General features: G+C 42.6%; 1 protein-coding gene across 4 annotated transcripts in view; it reads right to left on the bottom strand.

The window, feature by feature from the left end:
* LOC139560557 (SPRY domain-containing SOCS box protein 4-like) overlaps nt 1–18287 on the bottom strand; it is a 125812-nt gene that overhangs the window by 57785 nt on the left and 49740 nt on the right. For 3 of the 4 annotated variants that reach the window (XM_071377434.1, XM_071377435.1, XM_071377436.1), the window contains one exon: nt 6694–7628. In XM_071377434.1, coding sequence (XP_071233535.1) covers nt 6694–7426 — 733 coding nt within the window. In that variant the 5' untranslated portion in view covers nt 7427–7628. Of the gene's footprint in view, nt 1–3813; nt 4145–6693; nt 7629–18287 lie in introns of those variants that run through there. The other variant, XM_071377437.1, reaches the window with a different exon arrangement.

The raw sequence follows: 18287 nt of genomic DNA, 5'->3' as shown, positions 1-18287 counted from the left end.
ATTTTGTGAAGTGCATCAGTCCATCCTGCAGCAAAGCACCCCCACAACATGGTGTTACCACCCCTGTGCTTCACGGTTGGGATGGTGTTCTTCAGCTTGCAAGCATCCCCCTTTTTCCTCCAAACATATCGATGGTCATTATGGCCAAACAGTTCTATTTTTGTTTCATCAGACCAGAGGACATTTCTCCAAAAGCACGATCTTTGTCCCCATGTGTAGTTGCAAACCGTAGTCTGTCTTTTTTATGGCGGTTTTGGAGCAGTGGCTTCCTTGCTGGGCAGCCTTTCAGGTTATGTCGATATAGGACTCGTTTTACTGTGGATACAGAAACTTTTGTACCCGTTTCCTCCAGCATCTTCACAAGGACCTTTGCTGTTGTTCTGGGATTGATTTGCACTTTTCACACCAAAGTACGTTAAACTCTAGGAGACAGAACGCGTCTCCTTCCTGAGCGGTATGATGACTACGTGGTCCCATGGTGTTTATACTTGCGTACTATTGTTTGTACAGATGAACATGGAACTTTCAGGCATTTGGAAATTGCTCCCAAGGATGAACCAGACTTGTGGAGGTCTACAAAAAAAAAATCTGAGGTCTTGGCAGATTTGTTTTGATTTTGTGATATAGTGAATTATAAGTGAAATAGTCTATCTGTAAACAATTGTTGGAAAAATGTGTTGTGTCATGCACAAAGTAGATGTCCTAACCGACTTGCCAAAACTATAGTTTGTTAACAAGAAATTTGTAGAGTGGTTGAAAAACGAGTTTTAATGACTCCAACCTAAGTGTATGTAAACTTCCGACTTCAACTGTATGTGACCAATAAAATTTGATTGGATTTGTGCGCAGGCATTTTTGTCTCAGGCTGTGTGTGTGTGTGTGTGTGTGTGTGTGTGTGTGTGTGTGTGTGTGTGTGTGTGTGTGTGTGTGTGTGTGTGTGTGTGTGTGTGTGTGTGTGTGTGTATGCGTCTACCAGCTTCCTGACACACGTTCCTGGGCACCAGAGAGGAGACCCCATCAGTAGCAAAGCACCTAACAGATTCAGCCCAAAGATCATACACACACACACACACACACATGGCTCCCTGTTTGACAGACGCTCTCCCTTCTCACAGAAATCACCTTTACCTCATATACACACACACAAGACATATGTCAGTCACATCTCGCTGGTCATGACACTGGGGCTCTGTGAGCATCCCTGGACGGGACAAAGGCACATGATAAAATTACACACATTGAGTACATACATAGTGCCTGCCTGTGTCTCAGCCAAAGCCTACTGTGTGTAACATTCAATACAGACACTGACCAGCAGAGTCCCTCTATCCCTCCACCCATTCCATCCTCCATCCTCCCTCCTTTACCCTCCTCTGCCTGCTCTGAAAGCTCAACACAATCAGTACTTTCAGACCTTTCACTCACACCAATTCAACACACTCTGTCCACACACACTCTGTCTACAGATTCCCATGGGGACAAGAAAACATACTGTGTACCAAGACACACACACGAACAAGCACAAAATCACACAAAGGACATGCACCCACAGAGACAAATTAACACACACACACACACACACGTCATCCCAGCGGCAGACAGACATCCATGATGACTTCATGACATTGAGTCATGCGTGCTAAACAGCAGCTGCAGCTAGCTTTATTCAAACCTCATCTCAATTCCAACATTTTAATCATCAGTTGTTGGCAGTGCTCAAAATGTGCATCTATTTTTTGAATGAAGTTAAATCTGATTTGAATTTCTATTCCTGAAAAGAAAAAAAACTGTAGTACGACAAACACACAACACACACCTCTGGAGGGCAACTGGATTTCCCATCTCCACATTTACTAATTTATCTCCCCAAAAATAGCATCACACGGGATCTACCTTCCGCATTGTTTAGCAGTAAATTGAAAGCATTCTTATCACACGCTGCGCATCTGCACACAAAACCTGCATAAACATATCAGGCTGCAGTTCCATGCAGACACACATATTCACACACACCATGTCTCATCCTTAAAGTGAACCTATATACATCTTCTCTTTAGCGGAGGCTTTCAACCTCCGACTGTACACCATCAAAACAATTCTTTAGAACGACTACCTTTCAAGGACAAGAGCTTTCAACATTCATTCCACTTTTTCCAGACTAAAGCTTGGAAGCACACAACTGCCGTAACCATTTCCAAGCATAGAAAATACTTTTCAACTGGTGCTTTGAACAGGCTTAGAGATTCTCAGACCTAGGCCATTGCTGTTCCTATCCGTGAAATCCTACCGGTGTGTCTGAGGGTTTTCCACAGCAGGACCGGTAAATGTGAACGGTTAAGTTAAACCACTTTGGATTATAAATGGGCTGCTTTAAACAGGGCCTAACCTAGGAAAAGACCAACATAAGCCAATGTCCACTGTGGCACAAAAAGGGACAAGGAACCAAAGATGCACAACACCAGATTTGTAACATGGGGTCTCATGTAATGTGCTCAGGTGGTGTGAAAACAATAGGTTTCACTACCTAAAAACCTGAGAACTTCAAAGAAAGGTCAGTGTGTTAGCAGCAGAGATGTGAAGTGACTCGTCTAGCATGAAAAGACGCAACAAACCTCAGACACACCGGCAGGATTGTCAAAGGCACACCTGCTGGCAGTACTTAGCACCTATGAACAGCGTCAGCAGTAAATCTATTTTGTGTTCACACAGCAAAGACCTTGGAAGTCTTCAGCCACTTAGCCTTGTTAAAATACTCCAAACCAGAAGGTGGCAGTAGCGTTGTTTGGCAATGATTATCCATGCGTATTGCTTATGGTCTAGATTCCAAGTTATCTGTACTAATCTTGCTATTTTGTAGAAAGATGACTTAGAAACTATTTAATTCACTCTCCATAATCCCATACTGCCAGTGCCAGCCCATAGCCAAATGATTAGCTAGCTAATGTTAGCATATTCGCTAGCTAGCACAATATAGCTAGCTAATGTGGCTAGCTAGCTAATGTAGCTAGCTAGCTAAGGACACTGCACTAACTTGGCAGCTAACACAGGCAGCTGTTTCATGGAAACTAGCAAATCCATAGACTAAGGAGAAGAAGGCGGAGTCAACCATGTCCGGAAGTGACTTCACCATTCATTTTTCGGATTCATGTTCACTCAAACATTGTTTTAAGCTTTGTTTTACTATTGATAGTTACAGCTGATTTCGGGATTGTATATAAATCCGGTCTCCTTTAATATTTGTCATCTGATGTATTCGTTTCAGTCTCTGAATAGTTTATCATACTTTTCGCCATCAGCTCCTGATATCAGGGCATATAATCTACAATTCGTGTCCTGAATTAGCCTAATGTGCATGTGCATCCAGCTATATCCTGTCCGAGTTTGTTTCCCTGATTAACAAGAAATGTGTGGTTGAAAAACGAGTTTTAACGACTCCAACCTAAGTGTATGTAAACTTCCGACTGTAAGATGGTAATACAATGGTAATACAATAGTAATACAATAATACCTGGGGGTACAGTAATGGTAGAAAAATTGCTAAATATGCTTCCTCTACACCTCTTCATACCACTGATCTGAGAAGCATGGTGGGAGGTATTTTAAACCAAAGTGATCATGAAGGGGAACAGATGAGGAAAGCAAAGCCCTTTGAAGGCAACATAGAACTTTACCTTGCGTCATTATTGGATGCTTTCCTGGAAAAGATACAATGACTGTTCAGAATACGAGAGGGCAGATCCTGAAGCAAAGCAGAAGCTACAGTATCTGATTCGGTCGTTATAGGCCGATGTAGAGATAGTGTAGACACTGAAGTCATTTAGCTTGGCAATGAACAGGGTTCTTTGTTTCCTGCACTGTCAACATTTTATTTAGATGATTTGCTAACAACACATAGTCATATCACTTTGAGATATTACATAAGATAGTGTAGAAGCATTATATCCATTCCAAATGATCAAGGATATATAAAAATAACACTTCATAAGACTTCTATGATGGTCTTATATCGACCAGATATTAACCTGGTTAAGCTAGGTGGCTTGACCAATGGTCCCTTTACATAATGAGCAATGCTGTCGATGTTGAAGTGCTGAGTCCTTGAGAACACCAACATACTCCGAGGCCCAGCAGCTCCGTGTTGTTTCTGGTTACATAAGACAACACGTCACACATTTTTTTTTACTTGAGGAATACTGCACCAAACTATTTAGTTAGATGTATAACTGCACAATGAAACCATTCTTGGCAAAAACATCAACATTTATTACAGATATCTTTAGATTAATTCTGGGGGTTTTGAGGAAGTGAAAAAAGGTTTCCGTGTCTTCAGTGTCTCATGGGGGAAAACATCATTAACCAAAAGCAGAATCGGTCAGGAAACACACCTCCAAGACTGAAATCAAATTTTTCCAATTGGCGTGTTCATTCACTCTAACCATTCTCCCTCCATATAATATAGTTCTCATCCCATAGTGCGTGTGTGTGGCGAGAATCGCCGGGTGTTCCTCTGGTCTCAGGCTAAACACTGTTTCTTTGAAGAACATGTTTAAACTCCCTCTCCCCACACACCTGCAACGACTGTTTTTATTACAATTTTGATCTGACTCTTGGGTCTGCAAAGTTTAGGGTTCAAAACTGAACTTGGATCCACGTTAAGTAGCAACGATACTTAAATATGAACTTCACCGAACAAAACATACATGTATTGTGTAACATGAAGTCCTATGAGTGTCATCTGATGAAGATCATCAAAGGTTAGTGATTAATTTTATCTCTATTTCTGCTTTTTGTTACTCCTCTCTTTGGCTTGAAAAATTACTGTCTTTTTCTGTGACTTGGCTCTAACCTAACATAATCGTTTAGTGTGTTTTCGTAGTAAAACCTTTTTGAATTTACAACAAGTGTATCTTTAAAATGGTGTAAAAAACATGTATGTTTGAGGAATTTAAATTATGGGATTACTGTTGTTTTGAATTTGGCGCCCTGCACTTTCACTGGCTGTTGAAGAGGTGGGACGCTAACGTCTCACGTACCCTAGAGAGGTTAACAAGCTATAGTTTTGGCAAGTCGGTTAGGACATCTACTTTGTGCATGACACGTCATTTTTCCAACAATTCTTTACAGACAGATTATTTCACTTATAATTCACTATCACAATTCCAGTGGGTCAGAAGTTTACATAATCTAAGTTGACTGTGCCTTTAAACAGCTTGGAAGATTCCAGACAATTCCATCATGGCTCTAGAAGCTTCTGATGGGCTAATTGACATCATTTGAGTCAATTGGAGGTTTACCTGTGGATGTATTTCAAGGCCTACCTTCAAACTCAGTGCCTCTTTGCTTGACATCATGGGAAAATCAAAAGAAGTCAGCCAAGAACTCAGAAAAAAAATTGTAGACCTCCACAAGTCTGGTTCATCCTTGGGAGCAATTTCCAAATGCCTGAAAGTACCACGTTCATCTGTACAAACAATAGTATGCAAGTATAAACGCCATGGGACCACGCAGCCGTCATACCGCTCAGGAAGGAGACGCGTTCTGTCTCCTAGAGTTGAACGTACTTTGGTGCGAAAAGTGCAAATCAATCCCAGAACAACAGCAAAGGCCCTTGTGAAGATGCTGGAGGAAACAGGTACAAAGTATCTGTATCCACAGTAAAACGAGTCCTATATCAACATAACCTGAATGGCTGCTCAGCAAGGAAGCCACTGCTCCAAAACCGCCATAAAAAAGACAGACTACGGTTTGCAACTGCACATGGGGACAAAGATCGTGCTTTTGGAGAAATGTCCTCTGGTCTGATGAAACAAAAATATAACTGTTTGGCCATAATGACCATCATTATGTTTAGAGGAAAAAGGGGGAGGCTTGCAAGCTGAAGAACACCATCCCAACCGTGAAGCACGGGGGTGGTAACATCATGTTGTGGGGGTGCTTTGCTGCAGGAGGGACTGGTGCACTTCACAAAATAGATGGCATCATGAGGCAGGAAAATTATGTGGATATATTGAAGCAACATCTCAAGACATCAGTCAGGAAGTTAAAGCTTGGTCGCAAATGGGTCTTCCAAATGGACAATGACCCCAAGCATACTTCCAAAGTTGTGGCAAAATGGCTTAAAGACAACAAAGTCAAGGTATTGGAGTGGACATCACGAAGCCCTGACCTCAATCCTATAGAAAATGTGAGGGCAGAACTGAAAGAGCATGTGCGAGCAAGGTGGCCTACAAACCTGACTCAGTTACACCAGCTCTGTGAGGAGGAATGGGCCAAAATTCACCCAACTTATTGTGGGAAGCTTGTGGAAGGCTACCCGAAACGTTACACCCAAGTTAAACAATTTAAAGGCAATGCTACCAAATACTAATTGAGTGTATGTAAACTTCTAACCCACTGGGAATGTGATGAAAGAAATAAAAGCTGAAATAAATAATTCTCTCTACTATTATTCTGAGATTTCACATTCTTAAAATAAAGTGGTGATCCTAATTGACCTAAAACAGGGAATTTTTACTAGGTTTAAATGTCAGGAATTGTGAAAAACTGAGTTTAAATCTATTTGGCTAAGGTGTATGTAAACGTCCGACTTCAACTGTATATAATGACGCAAAATACAAGGCAAGTCTAGACCTCTACTTATTAATTCCTGTGAGAGACAGTAGAACAAGAGATTAAAGAGGAGAGGACACTTACGATCCAGTCCGTTGACGTATCTCATGCTGATCTCGCAGTGGCCCCACACGGCGCTGACGATGGGGTACAGCTTCTTCCCCTTCAGGCCTCTGAACGCCACTCCCAGGTACTGTCCGTCCACCGTGAAACTCAACGTGCCCTCGTCCATATCCAACACCACTAGAAGAGCGTCCGGCAACACGAAAGCCTCCTCTGGCTCTAAGAAACACGGATATGAAGGTAGGGAAGCCTGGGCCCGGTTCTTACTGTCATGGTACAGTCGGTTCCTGCCCAAGTCCCACCCCCAGGACTCTGAGTCACTGCCCACTAGCGCCATGTAGCCGACCGAGTGTAAGGGGGCGTCAGCGGTGGCAACTCCCACCACGGCATGTGTTCCTCGCTGTCTCACTGGCCAGTGGATCCGCCAGACGTGAAGTCCCCGCGTGTAGCCCACTTGGCCGCGGATGCAGTCGGTGCTCTGGGCTACGGGGTGGCGGTGGAAGGTCAGTTTGTCCTCCTCCTTGATGAAGACGTTGAGCGAGCGATCCTCTGGGTTCCAGGCGTGGCGGAGCTGTAGGTCTGGAGGCGCGGCGGGCATGTCTAGAAGTAGGTCCAACCGGGGTGGCTTGTGGAAGTCGGGGCCCCGCAGCTCGGGGTGGAGGAGCCGGCGGTGGGCCGAGGGACGGAACGAGGGTGAGCCGCCCTCGCCGCGACTGTCCACTGACTTGATGCCGCCAGAGATTTTCTGGCCCATGGTGGCGGTGAGAAAGGGGGAGTGGAAAGGGGGAGGAAGCTGTTAGTTTGGGTCGGTTTGGTCCTCCGTCGCCCCGGCGTTACCTCATCAAAGCGGATTTTCAGTGCAGTAACCAGTGGAACCACAGGGAGTGGTGATGATGCACTCCTGTTGCAGGCTCACGCCACAAATCCGCCTTCAAAAGGGGCCAACGAAGACACGCCTGCGAGGAGAGCGCAGAGAGAGGAGAATGTGAGTACATGTAAGGTTACAGATTGTTATGACTGCTCTGTTCTGGCAGGAATCACTGCCTCCCTGAAAAACACAGTCAAACAAAGTACTAGAGAGAGAGACAGACAGACAGACAGGGAGGGAGAGAGACAGACAGAGACAAAGTGTGAACGACAGGGAAAAAGATGGAGAGAAGTGGAAAGGCAGTGAGAGAGGGAGCGAGAGAGAGATAACAGAGTAGATCAGAGGGCAGTATGAAGGCTACTCCACAGCTCTTCATGCAAAACACAAACATGTGGGGGTGTTAACAGGAACAAATAAACTAAAAGGACGGGTGTACTGCAAACAAACACTTCCTGACTAACCTACCCCCTTTCCAGACTAACACACCCACACACACTGATCGAAGGCAGGCCTACTCTTTCAACATCTGCATTAAAGAGTACAGATGCCCACACACATACTGTTAACCCTCTACATTCGTACCCACATACAGGTTGAAAATGGCAGATTTGGACACTGATTTGGTTTTTCTTTCTTTCTCCTTGCATTTTTCATTTATATTGTGTGTATTTTCTGTAATTTCTGTAATTCAGGGTTCATCTGTAAAATAGACCTTGATCTCAGCATGACTCCCTGATAAATTAAAGGTTAAATAAATAAAAAATAAGTGCCTAAATCGGAACGCAGTGGCTGTACATGAACATTCTCTAAATGATGTCAGCGCTCAGGCTCCGCGCTTCACAGCGCTGTATGAGTTGACTGACAGACGTTCTGAACTTCAGCACAAGACAAGAAGTTACCCCCGTCACTCCCGCTAATTAGGCAACTTTTGAAAAAAATGTATTTTCTGAGGGAAATGCAGTAAATTAAGAGGAATAATCTATTTTGAAAGATGAGACATTGAAGATGATAATAAATACTGCTTTGATGTCATACGAGCAAGCCAAACATCCAAATGTGCACTTCACATTTCCATATCATAAAACTCATGTAATATAAAGTGTCAACGTTTATGATCAATGTTTTTTCTATTGTGAGAAAATTCATAGAGGAACAGGCACCTGAATGCACGCATGACTCTTTTCTATGCGCACCAAAATTCCAATCTGTTTCTCTGAATTGCCCTGTGAAAGCCTAACTCTGTAAGATCATAACTTAGCTATTCATGTTGGCAATAGAACAAGATTTCAAATGATGCCCACCTGACCCAGATTACGATTTATAATGGCCCGTTTTTGGATTGCATAAACAACTAATTGTGTGATGCGGAGGTGCAGGGCTGCGCTCCAAGCAAAACAACTACAAGTGTGCTTGCTCTAGTTTCTCAACGGCACAACTAGGAGTTCAAAAATGACTCTTCTTTGAGTCATAAAAGTGCATTGAATATGCTTTTCATTATTATTCTGTAAGAAATATATTTTGTGATGGGGGGGGGTCGTATCGCTTTGACAATATCACAATATTATTTTTGTGCTAGTTGGCTGTACCTGCACAAAAACTAAAAAAATGTTTCCCCCATGACTGATCAAAACGTATTTTCTCATGGCTCTCTTGTCCCTCTGCAGCAGACATATATATGATTGAGTATTTATGTTTGGAACATCAAATCGCCATACATAGAGAATTGCAGTATATATATCGGCACCGAAGTATCATGGTAATATCGTGAGGTCCCTGGCAATTCCCAGCCCTTATCCATATTGGCCAATTCCCAGCCCTTATCCATATTGATCAATTCCCAGCCCTTATCCATATTGATCAATTCCCAGCCCTTATCCATATTGATCAATTCCCAGCCCTTATCCATATTGATCAATTCCCAGCCCTTATCCATATTGATCAATTCCCAGCCCTTATCCATATTTGCCCATTCCCAGGAGTGTAAAGGGTTAAAGCATCCTGAGTGGTGTTCCTCTACAGCCAAGACTACAACTCAGAGGCGGCTAGCGTTCATTTAGATAATGCATTTTTAATGAGCGCCTTTTAGAAAAAGAGCAGAGTTGGCAAAAACAGGAAGGGGAAAAAATGTCATAATTTATTGCCCCAATCCCTTGAGCTACCCGGGCCTAAAAAAACTCTTCAAACAAAGTCCCTGTTTGCCACAGCCAAAACATCATTAATCACAAGTGATGTGAAAAAGAACACTGAACTAGGAGATCATATAAGATTGGCTGATAATAAGTAAAAAATACTAGGGCTCTACATAACGCTAGCAGGCAGTTCCTGTTCCGACAAACACACACACAAACAGGTCCCACTTGGCTGCATGGATGCACACAAACAGACACACACACACAGACAGACAGTTCCTGCTCAGCTGAAGTGATGTATACGTAACTTCCTGAACACAGGGAAAGGTACACTCATACCTCAGACTGGGAAGTGGCACTGACGCACCTCTTGGGGGTAAAGACACACAAAAGTATACACAGCTGACAGTTACAGTATATACTGAACGGTACTGTACTGTACACACAGATGTCAGACTGTGAAAGAGAGGTCTACTGTTGCTATGTAAGCTAAGGTAAGCACAGACACAAACACAGTAAAACAGTCAACACTCCGACACAGGGAGGGAAGACACAGCCTGAAAGAGAGAGGTCTGTCTATGTAAGTTAACAGGAAGGAGGGTGACCAGACAGCCCTGGCTCACCCCTCTCCCTCCCTCCATCTCTCTCTCTCTCTCTCCCTCCGTCTTCCTCCCATCAAATGAGAAGAGGAATGACGTCATGAGAGCTGGCAGAGAGTGTGTGTGGCACCAGAGTTCAGTTTGTGCCTGTGTGAGTGTGTGTGTGCGCGCGCACACGTCCACTTATCCCCTCTCCCCCCAGATGGCTCCTCTACTCAGCTGGCCCAGAACCAGTTTGGGATGGCATGTGGCTGGCAACCTACGCGTTACACTCGTTGTCAAGGGGTTGCTTCACCACTGACCTGCGTCGCCACGGTCATCATTACCACGGTTACCCCTCTGAAGGGACCTGGACCCAGCGTTTGGCGTGAAGAGCTACAACATGACCATCTGCTGTTTACACATGCCCTCTCTTCCCCTATTTGTCTCATGTCTCTGGCACACTTCATGGTTCCCCCCAGACTTCTGCCGACTCATTTAGGAGAGTGCTTTTCTCTGTCATCATCCCTTTGTTTAGCTGGGTTAGACAGGTGTGGCAGTTAGGGGAGCAGACAGCAGAGGTGTCAGGCACACACACTCACACGCATGGCAATTGAGAATATGTTTTGTTGTTACACTGACATGAGCATGGCTCTCCCTCAAAGGAGGTTAGGATGGGAAACATCTAAAAATGGGGTTTCTCTTGAGGAGAGAGAGAGAGAGAGACCGACCAAAGGCACAGACCAAAAGTGACCAAGATAGAACCAGATAAAGAGATGTTTGATGGCAGACTAGTTGGGTAGGTTGTAACTCAGTTTGCCACCTTCCCTCCAACATCCCTAAAACTTTGTTACATCATGTGTGTATGAAATAATCTCCCAGTGCCCTCTGCCTCAATGCCAGGCTTTCATGCATATCTATACCTACATTTTAAATGGATTTGTCACTGGCCTACACACAATACCCCATAATGTCAAAATTGAGTTGTTTTAGAATTTTTACAAATTAATTTAAAAAATGAAGAAAGTCAATAAAGTATTCAACATTTGTTATGGCAAGCCTAATAAGTTCAGAAGTAAAGATGTGCTTAACGAGTCATATAATAAGATGCATGGACTCACTCTGTGTGCAATAATAGTGCTTAACATGATTTTTGAATGAACACATCTCTGAACCACACACATACAGATCATTGTAAGGTCCCTCAGTCGAGCAGTGAATTTCAAACAGATTCAACCACAAAGACTTGGGAGGTTTTCCAATGCCTCACAAAGGGCACCTATTGGTAAATAAAAACATTAGTACAAAAAAACAGACATTGAACATCCCTATGATCATGGTGAAGTTACTAAATACACTTTGGAGGGTGTATCAATACACCCAGTCACTACAAAGATACAGATGTCCTTCCTAACTCAGTTGCCTAGGGGAAGGAAATCGCTTAGGGATTTCACCATGAGGACAATGGTGACTGTGATGGGGGGGGGGAAATGGGGAAAAAACTGAGAATGGATCAACAACATTGTAGTTACTCCACAATACTAACCTAATTGACAGAGTGAAAAGGAGGAAGCCAGTACAGAATAAAAATACTCCAAAACATACATCCTGTTCACAAAAAGGCACTAAAGTAATACTGTAAAAAATGTGGCAAAGCAATTCACTTTTTTGTCCTGAATACAAAGTGATACATGTATGTTTGGGGCAAATCCAATACATTACTGAGTACCACTCTCTATATTTTCAAGCATAGTGGTGGCTGTATCATGTTGTAGGTATGCTTGTAATCGTTAAGGAGTGGGGAGTTTTTCAGGATGAAAAATAAACAGAATGGAGCTAAGCACAAAATCCTAGAGGAAAACCTGATTCAGTCTGCTTTCCACCAGAGACTGGGAGATTAATTCACATTTCAACAGGACAATAACCTAAAACACAAGGCCAAATCTACACTGGAATTGCTTTCCAAGAAGACAGTGAATGTTCCAGAGTGGCTGAGTTACAGTTTTCACTGAAATCTTCTTGAGAATCTATAGTAAGACCTGAAAATGGTTGTCTCGCAATGATCAACAACTAATTTGACAGAGCTTTTGACAAGAATAATGGGTAAACGTTGCACAATCCAGGTGTGGAAAGCTCTTAGAGATTTACCCAAAAAGACTCACAGCTGTAATCGCTGACAAAGGTGCTTCTACAAAGTATTGACTCAGAGGTGTGAATACTTATGTAAATTAGATATTTCTGTATTTCCTTTTTAATACATTAGCAAAAATGTCTGAAAACATGTTTTCACTTTGTCATCATAGGTATTGTAGTAGATGGATAAAAACAAAACAAACAAATCGCAACCATTTTGAATTCAGGCTGTAACACAACAAAATCTGAAATAAGTCAAAGGGTATGAATGCACTGTACACACACACAGTCTCACACACACACAGTTCATCAGGCTGACATTCTTCTCACAGTCATTACCTAGGAACAGCCACACACACACAGTCCTAGGCAAAACTCCTCACTCCCCATAATAATGTCTGGGACATGAACAAATGATCAAACAAAGTCTGTCAGCTTTACAGGAGGAAGAACCTAGACCAGTCTGTTAATGGGAATCCAAAGCAATGCATTTACACAGACAAACACACGCTTGTAGCAACCCTGGTTCCAATTAGAGGTGTGTGTGTGTGTGTTGCTAGGGGTGAACTGCAGTGAAGACTATACAAACTATTCCAAACAACCTTTAGTGTCTACATAGTTGAGATTCATTCCTTGTGAGGATATGCCAGGGGTAGGTAGATTGTATGCAGTATGTCATTATTTAGTGTTATTATGTCAAAATATAGACTGAATTCCACAGAATGATTGGTCTTTATGAGAGAAGAAGTTATACTCAGTCTGAAAGCGGCCCGTTACTCCCATTAGACCATATAAAGAGAAAAAGAAATGTGGGAAATCTCCCTCCCTCTTCCATTTATTTTCATCCATCATTCCCTCTCTCCTGTTAGGCTAAAGAAACTCTTCCTTACTCTATCCCTCCTCCCACCTCTTTCCCCTCCATCCCTCTCTCTGTAGCAGCAGTAGACCATCAGCGAAAGGTAAAAACAGAACTAACACCCTGTAAATTGGTACAAATTACATCACGTTGCCAACAAAATGGGCCAGTCGATTTGCAGTGCTGCAATCAATGAAAGCCTGACAGGCAGAGACATCTGCTTTACACACACACACACACACACAAACTGTGATAGGCCTGCGTGTTTTGGAAGGTTAGCCTTTAAATGGCGATTTTAATGGTCAGGAGCACTTGGTTAAAAATCGCACCAATGTATCAGTTTGAATTCAGTTTAGATAGTTTTAAATGGCCTGATATATTGCAGCCACAAACACACAGCAGGCATACATAAACATGGACATCAAAACCATACACACAGATAGGCACGTAGTCATTGACACACACAATAGATTTTTCTTGCAATTCTTACATATAAATTTAATTGGGAGAAAGGATGTTTGACAGTTCTATTTTTTTATTTTTACGATGAATGTCTTTTTAGAAGCCAGCAGCACCAATGTGTCGGCGGAAGCACCGTTTAACTGACGACCGAAGTCAGCCTGCACAAGGAGTCGCTAGAGCGCAATGAGCCAAGTAAAGCCCACCCCGGCCAAACCCTCCCCTAACCTGGACAACGCTGGGCCAATTGTGCACCACTCTATGGGACTCCCGGTCACGGCCGGTTGTGACACTGCCTGGGATCAAACCCGGGTTTGTAGTGACACCTCAAGGACTGCGACGCAGTGCCTTAGACCGCTGTTCCACTCGGGAGAGCATCTTATAATCATAACTAATTTAAATATGTAACGCCTCAAAACCGCCATCACGTGCGCATTATGCGGCTTTGTTTACAAACTGTAAGATAGCTCAAGCTAACTAAACCCTTTTCATCTGTGTTGTGACTTTTAGCTAGCTAGCTACTGTACTTACCAGCATGGCAGAAAAAGCACACTTTGTTGTGACTGGATGCCATAAAGTTTATTTAAAGTTACACTATTTTCCGAAGAATTAACATTTGACAGCAGTGGCTGCTTTTCATTTCAGGCTGCACTGAAAATTACGATCATGTAAGTGCAGTGCACATTTAGAGCGAAGTTGCTTTATCAACTGGTGAGGACATTCGATAGGTCTTGCCAGGAAGCTAAACCTGAAGACGGATGCTGTGCCATCATTGACAGTGGATCTTGCAAGGGCTGACCATAACATAAGTATCAGAGTTTGATGAGTCTGACTCGGTGGCTGTGGCTGGAACTGTGGCTGTTTTGACTTGTGAACGATATATTTTCAGTAACACACCTGATAAGTCACTACGACGCCAGAATTGGCAGTGCAGCATTTAGGGTGATACGGCCTCTGCAGAAGTCAGGACATTCATACTTCTTGAGCTTCACAGAGCAGCACAGAGCTGTTGTGAAGAAAGTTGTCAAGGAAGTGAGTGTGTGTTTATACCGGACCTCCCACCCCCACCTACCATCAACCAATCACGTCAATGCGAAGCTATACGGAGCCTCCGCATGGTTACAACATTTGGGTGGCGCACAGCGATGCGGTACAGACCTCAATTTGGCCTCCGCATGCCTCTGGAGGATCCGCAATTGCATCTCACAATCCATATGGAGCCTCCGACCACATTTTCGGATCAAGCAAAAATTGGCTTTCAGCCCCCTACGTTGAGTCTGAGTACTGCCAGCACACAGCCAACACGCAGGAATGTTGACCGTAAAAGGAGTTTGTTGGGTATTATTATCACACTTTCCATCTCCTTTTGTCTTTCCACTATCATCAAGCTGTAATGATAGACATTTTAGAAAATTCAACAGCTTCCAAGGCAAACACACCAGCAGGAATGCTGTGATACAAAATCAGTTTTCCCAAGGCAAAGAAGACGGGATATGCTGTGAAGCCTGTGACAACAGACCCAACATACTGTAAGTCATATTGGTTGACCTGTCATATATTGCTTGTCTGTTTTTTGCTCTTGGAGCGCATTGAGAATCTATGAGAAGCGCTATATAAATGTGATAAATTATTATTTTTATAGTTATTCATTTCAAATCAATTACGCATTTCAGGCACATCAAATTTAAAAATACAAACATTGAAAAGTTTCACAAATAAGTGCACAACCAAATATTGCATATTTGAAATTGAGCACTTCAAAAATACCAGAAAACACATCGTAGAATGAGTAGATCACTACATCAATAAATTGATAGCATCATAACTCAGAACAGTAAATAAAAGGAAATTAAATTCACTCCCCATTTAACAAACATTTCCCTTTTCAAAAACATCACAAGCTATGTAGAAAGGCTCCTGGATCTCCTCCCCAGCGAGGTCACCCTTGATCCAGCACCGTATGTGGGGAATCTGTGCGTGCTGCCCATCACAGGACCCCTGTCTGCCCAGTGTGAGAGGCCTGACAAGGAGGAGGCCACAGCTGGATTTGTCTCCCGCTTTAATCTTGGGGAAGACTGAAGCCAAGTGAGTGACTGAAGCCAAGTGAGTGACTGAAGCCAAGTGAGTGGGTGACTGAAGCCTGCTTGATTGATGCGGGGTACCTGGGTCCCCTTCCTCTGCAGCTCCCCTCCCCATCAATCTCTGTAGTTGGCTGCAATACCTAAAGTCTGAGTAATTCACTTTTACTTTATATCAAATTTTGTTACTTTGTATTGTTATTTTCAAGCATTCTGATGGGAGACGAGTGGCTCAAAATTGCTTTTTTTAATCATATGTCTCGTCATGAGTGTTCATGTTGATAAATATTTGTCTATGCTGGCCTAATGTAAATGATCAAAAAAATGTCTGATAAATACATCATTCTGAACATATTGTCATTGATGATGCTAATGCAGAGGCACCAATACATTTTCTAGTACACTTTTGTTATGCTGTTTTCATGTATATTCCCTTATGTCTAAGCTGACTCAGAGTTCATTCATTATGGTGAAGTGTATCAGTGAACTGTATTCTGTAATTAGTTACAAAACAATAGAAATGTAATTGTGTATTGCTGCTGTTTGTCTCATATCCAACAGTCTTTGATCCGCTCTGTTGACCATGAGAGCATTTTGCAGAGAAAAAGGGTTGAGGTATACTATTTAGGCTCGGAATGACATGTAGCCCATTGTTTACCTGGTTATCAATTGATGTGGCTCATTGTTTACCTTGTTACCTGGCAACGACCACAAGGGTGTTTCAAAGAGCTGTCAGTCAAGGTGAGCTCATGAATATAGGCTCCCTGCCCATTCAGCCTGTATTGTCAGGCTTCCTGATAGTTAGAGATGATAGAAAAGGTACAAGTTATTCAATTTTGAGAATTTTAATAGCATAAAAATATGATGGCTTATTTCTTTAGTCATTCAAAGGCTATTTTTACTTGGGCAATGACTGTGCAAAACCTCTAATACTTAATACATTAATGTGAAAACCTTCCCAATATTGAGTTTTGCCCTCAGAACAGACTATATTCGTTGGGGCATGGACTCTACAAGGTGTCAAAAGCGTTCCACAGGGATGCTGGTGGCCCATGTTGACTCCAATGCTACCCAGAGCTGTGTCAAGTTGGCTGGATGTCCTTTGGGTGGTGGACCATTCTTGATACACACGGGAAACCGTTGAAAAACCCAGCAGGGTTGCAGTTCTTGACACAAACCGATGCGCCTGGCATCCTTCAAAGGGCACTTACGTTTTTTGTCTTGTCCATTCACCCTCTGAATGGCACACATACACAATCCATGTCTCAATTGTCTCAAGGCAAAACAATTATTCTTTAACCAGTCTTCTCCCCTTCCTATTTTTTACTTAACCAACAAGGAAGTTTTAAGAAAAATACATGTTAAGGGCTTGTAAGTAAGCATTTCACTGTAAGGTCTACACCTGCTGTATTTGGTGTGTGACAAATAACATTTGATTTAATCTACACTGATTGAAGTGGATTTAACAAGTGACATCAATAAAAAAATCATAGCTTTCACCTGGATTCACCTGGTCATTCTATGTCAATGTTTTGTACACTCAGTGTATATTTCAGAATCTAGACGTACTCCATGTTTGAGCATTCTATAAAGGCGGCCGCATGCTTTCCAGACTAAACAGTTTGGAAGAGTTTGTGCATACAGAACATTCAGAAAGTATACAGAGCCCTTCACTTTTTCCACATTTTCCACAACGTTACAGCCTTATTCTAAAATTGATTCAATCGTTTTCCCCCCTCATCAATCTACACACAATACCCCATAACGACATAGCAAAAACAGGTTTTTAGACATTTTTGTAAATGTATTTACATAAGGATTGAGAGCCTTTACGCAGTACTTTGTTGAAGCTCCTTTGCAGCGATTACAGCCTCACGTCTTCTTGGGTATGATGCTACAAGCTTGGCACACCTGTATTTGGGGAGTTTCTCCCATTCTTCTCTGCAGATCCTCTCAAGCTCTGTCAGGTTGGATGGGGAGCGTCGCTGCACAGCTATTTTCAGGTCTCTCCAGAGATGTTTGACGGGGTTTGGCCTGGCCACTAAAGGACATTCAGAGACTTGTCCCAAAGCATAGGGTCGTTGTCCTGTTGGAAGGTAAACCTTCTTCCCCAGTCTGAGGTCCTGAGCACTCAGTTTTCATCAAGGCTCTCTCAGCATCCTAAATGAGATGCTCAAATTCACTAGTGCAAAATGTCAATTGGCTATATTAAAACTGTTTAATTTGATCCTGAGTGTAGGTTATTTCCCTGACATCTGGAATCAAGGACTCATAACCCCAATCTTTAAGAACAGAGACAAATATGACCCAAACAATTACAGAAGCATTCGTGTAAACAGTAACCTGGGGAAGGTTTTCTGTAGTATTATAAATGTAAGAGTTCTAAACTTCCTTAATAAGCACAAAGCCTAATTGGATTTATACTAAAACATTGCACGACTGATCATATTTACACCCTGATAGATAAACATGTCCACCAAAACTTTACCAAAATATATGTTTTCTTTATCGACT

This window comes from Salvelinus alpinus, chromosome 30 (assembly GCF_045679555.1).
Source record: "Salvelinus alpinus chromosome 30, SLU_Salpinus.1, whole genome shotgun sequence".
In the NCBI taxonomy this organism is placed as follows: Eukaryota; Metazoa; Chordata; class Actinopteri; order Salmoniformes; family Salmonidae; genus Salvelinus; species Salvelinus alpinus.
The sequence above is the reverse complement of the archived record's forward strand: the minus strand, read 5'-3'. Positions and strand labels throughout refer to the sequence as shown.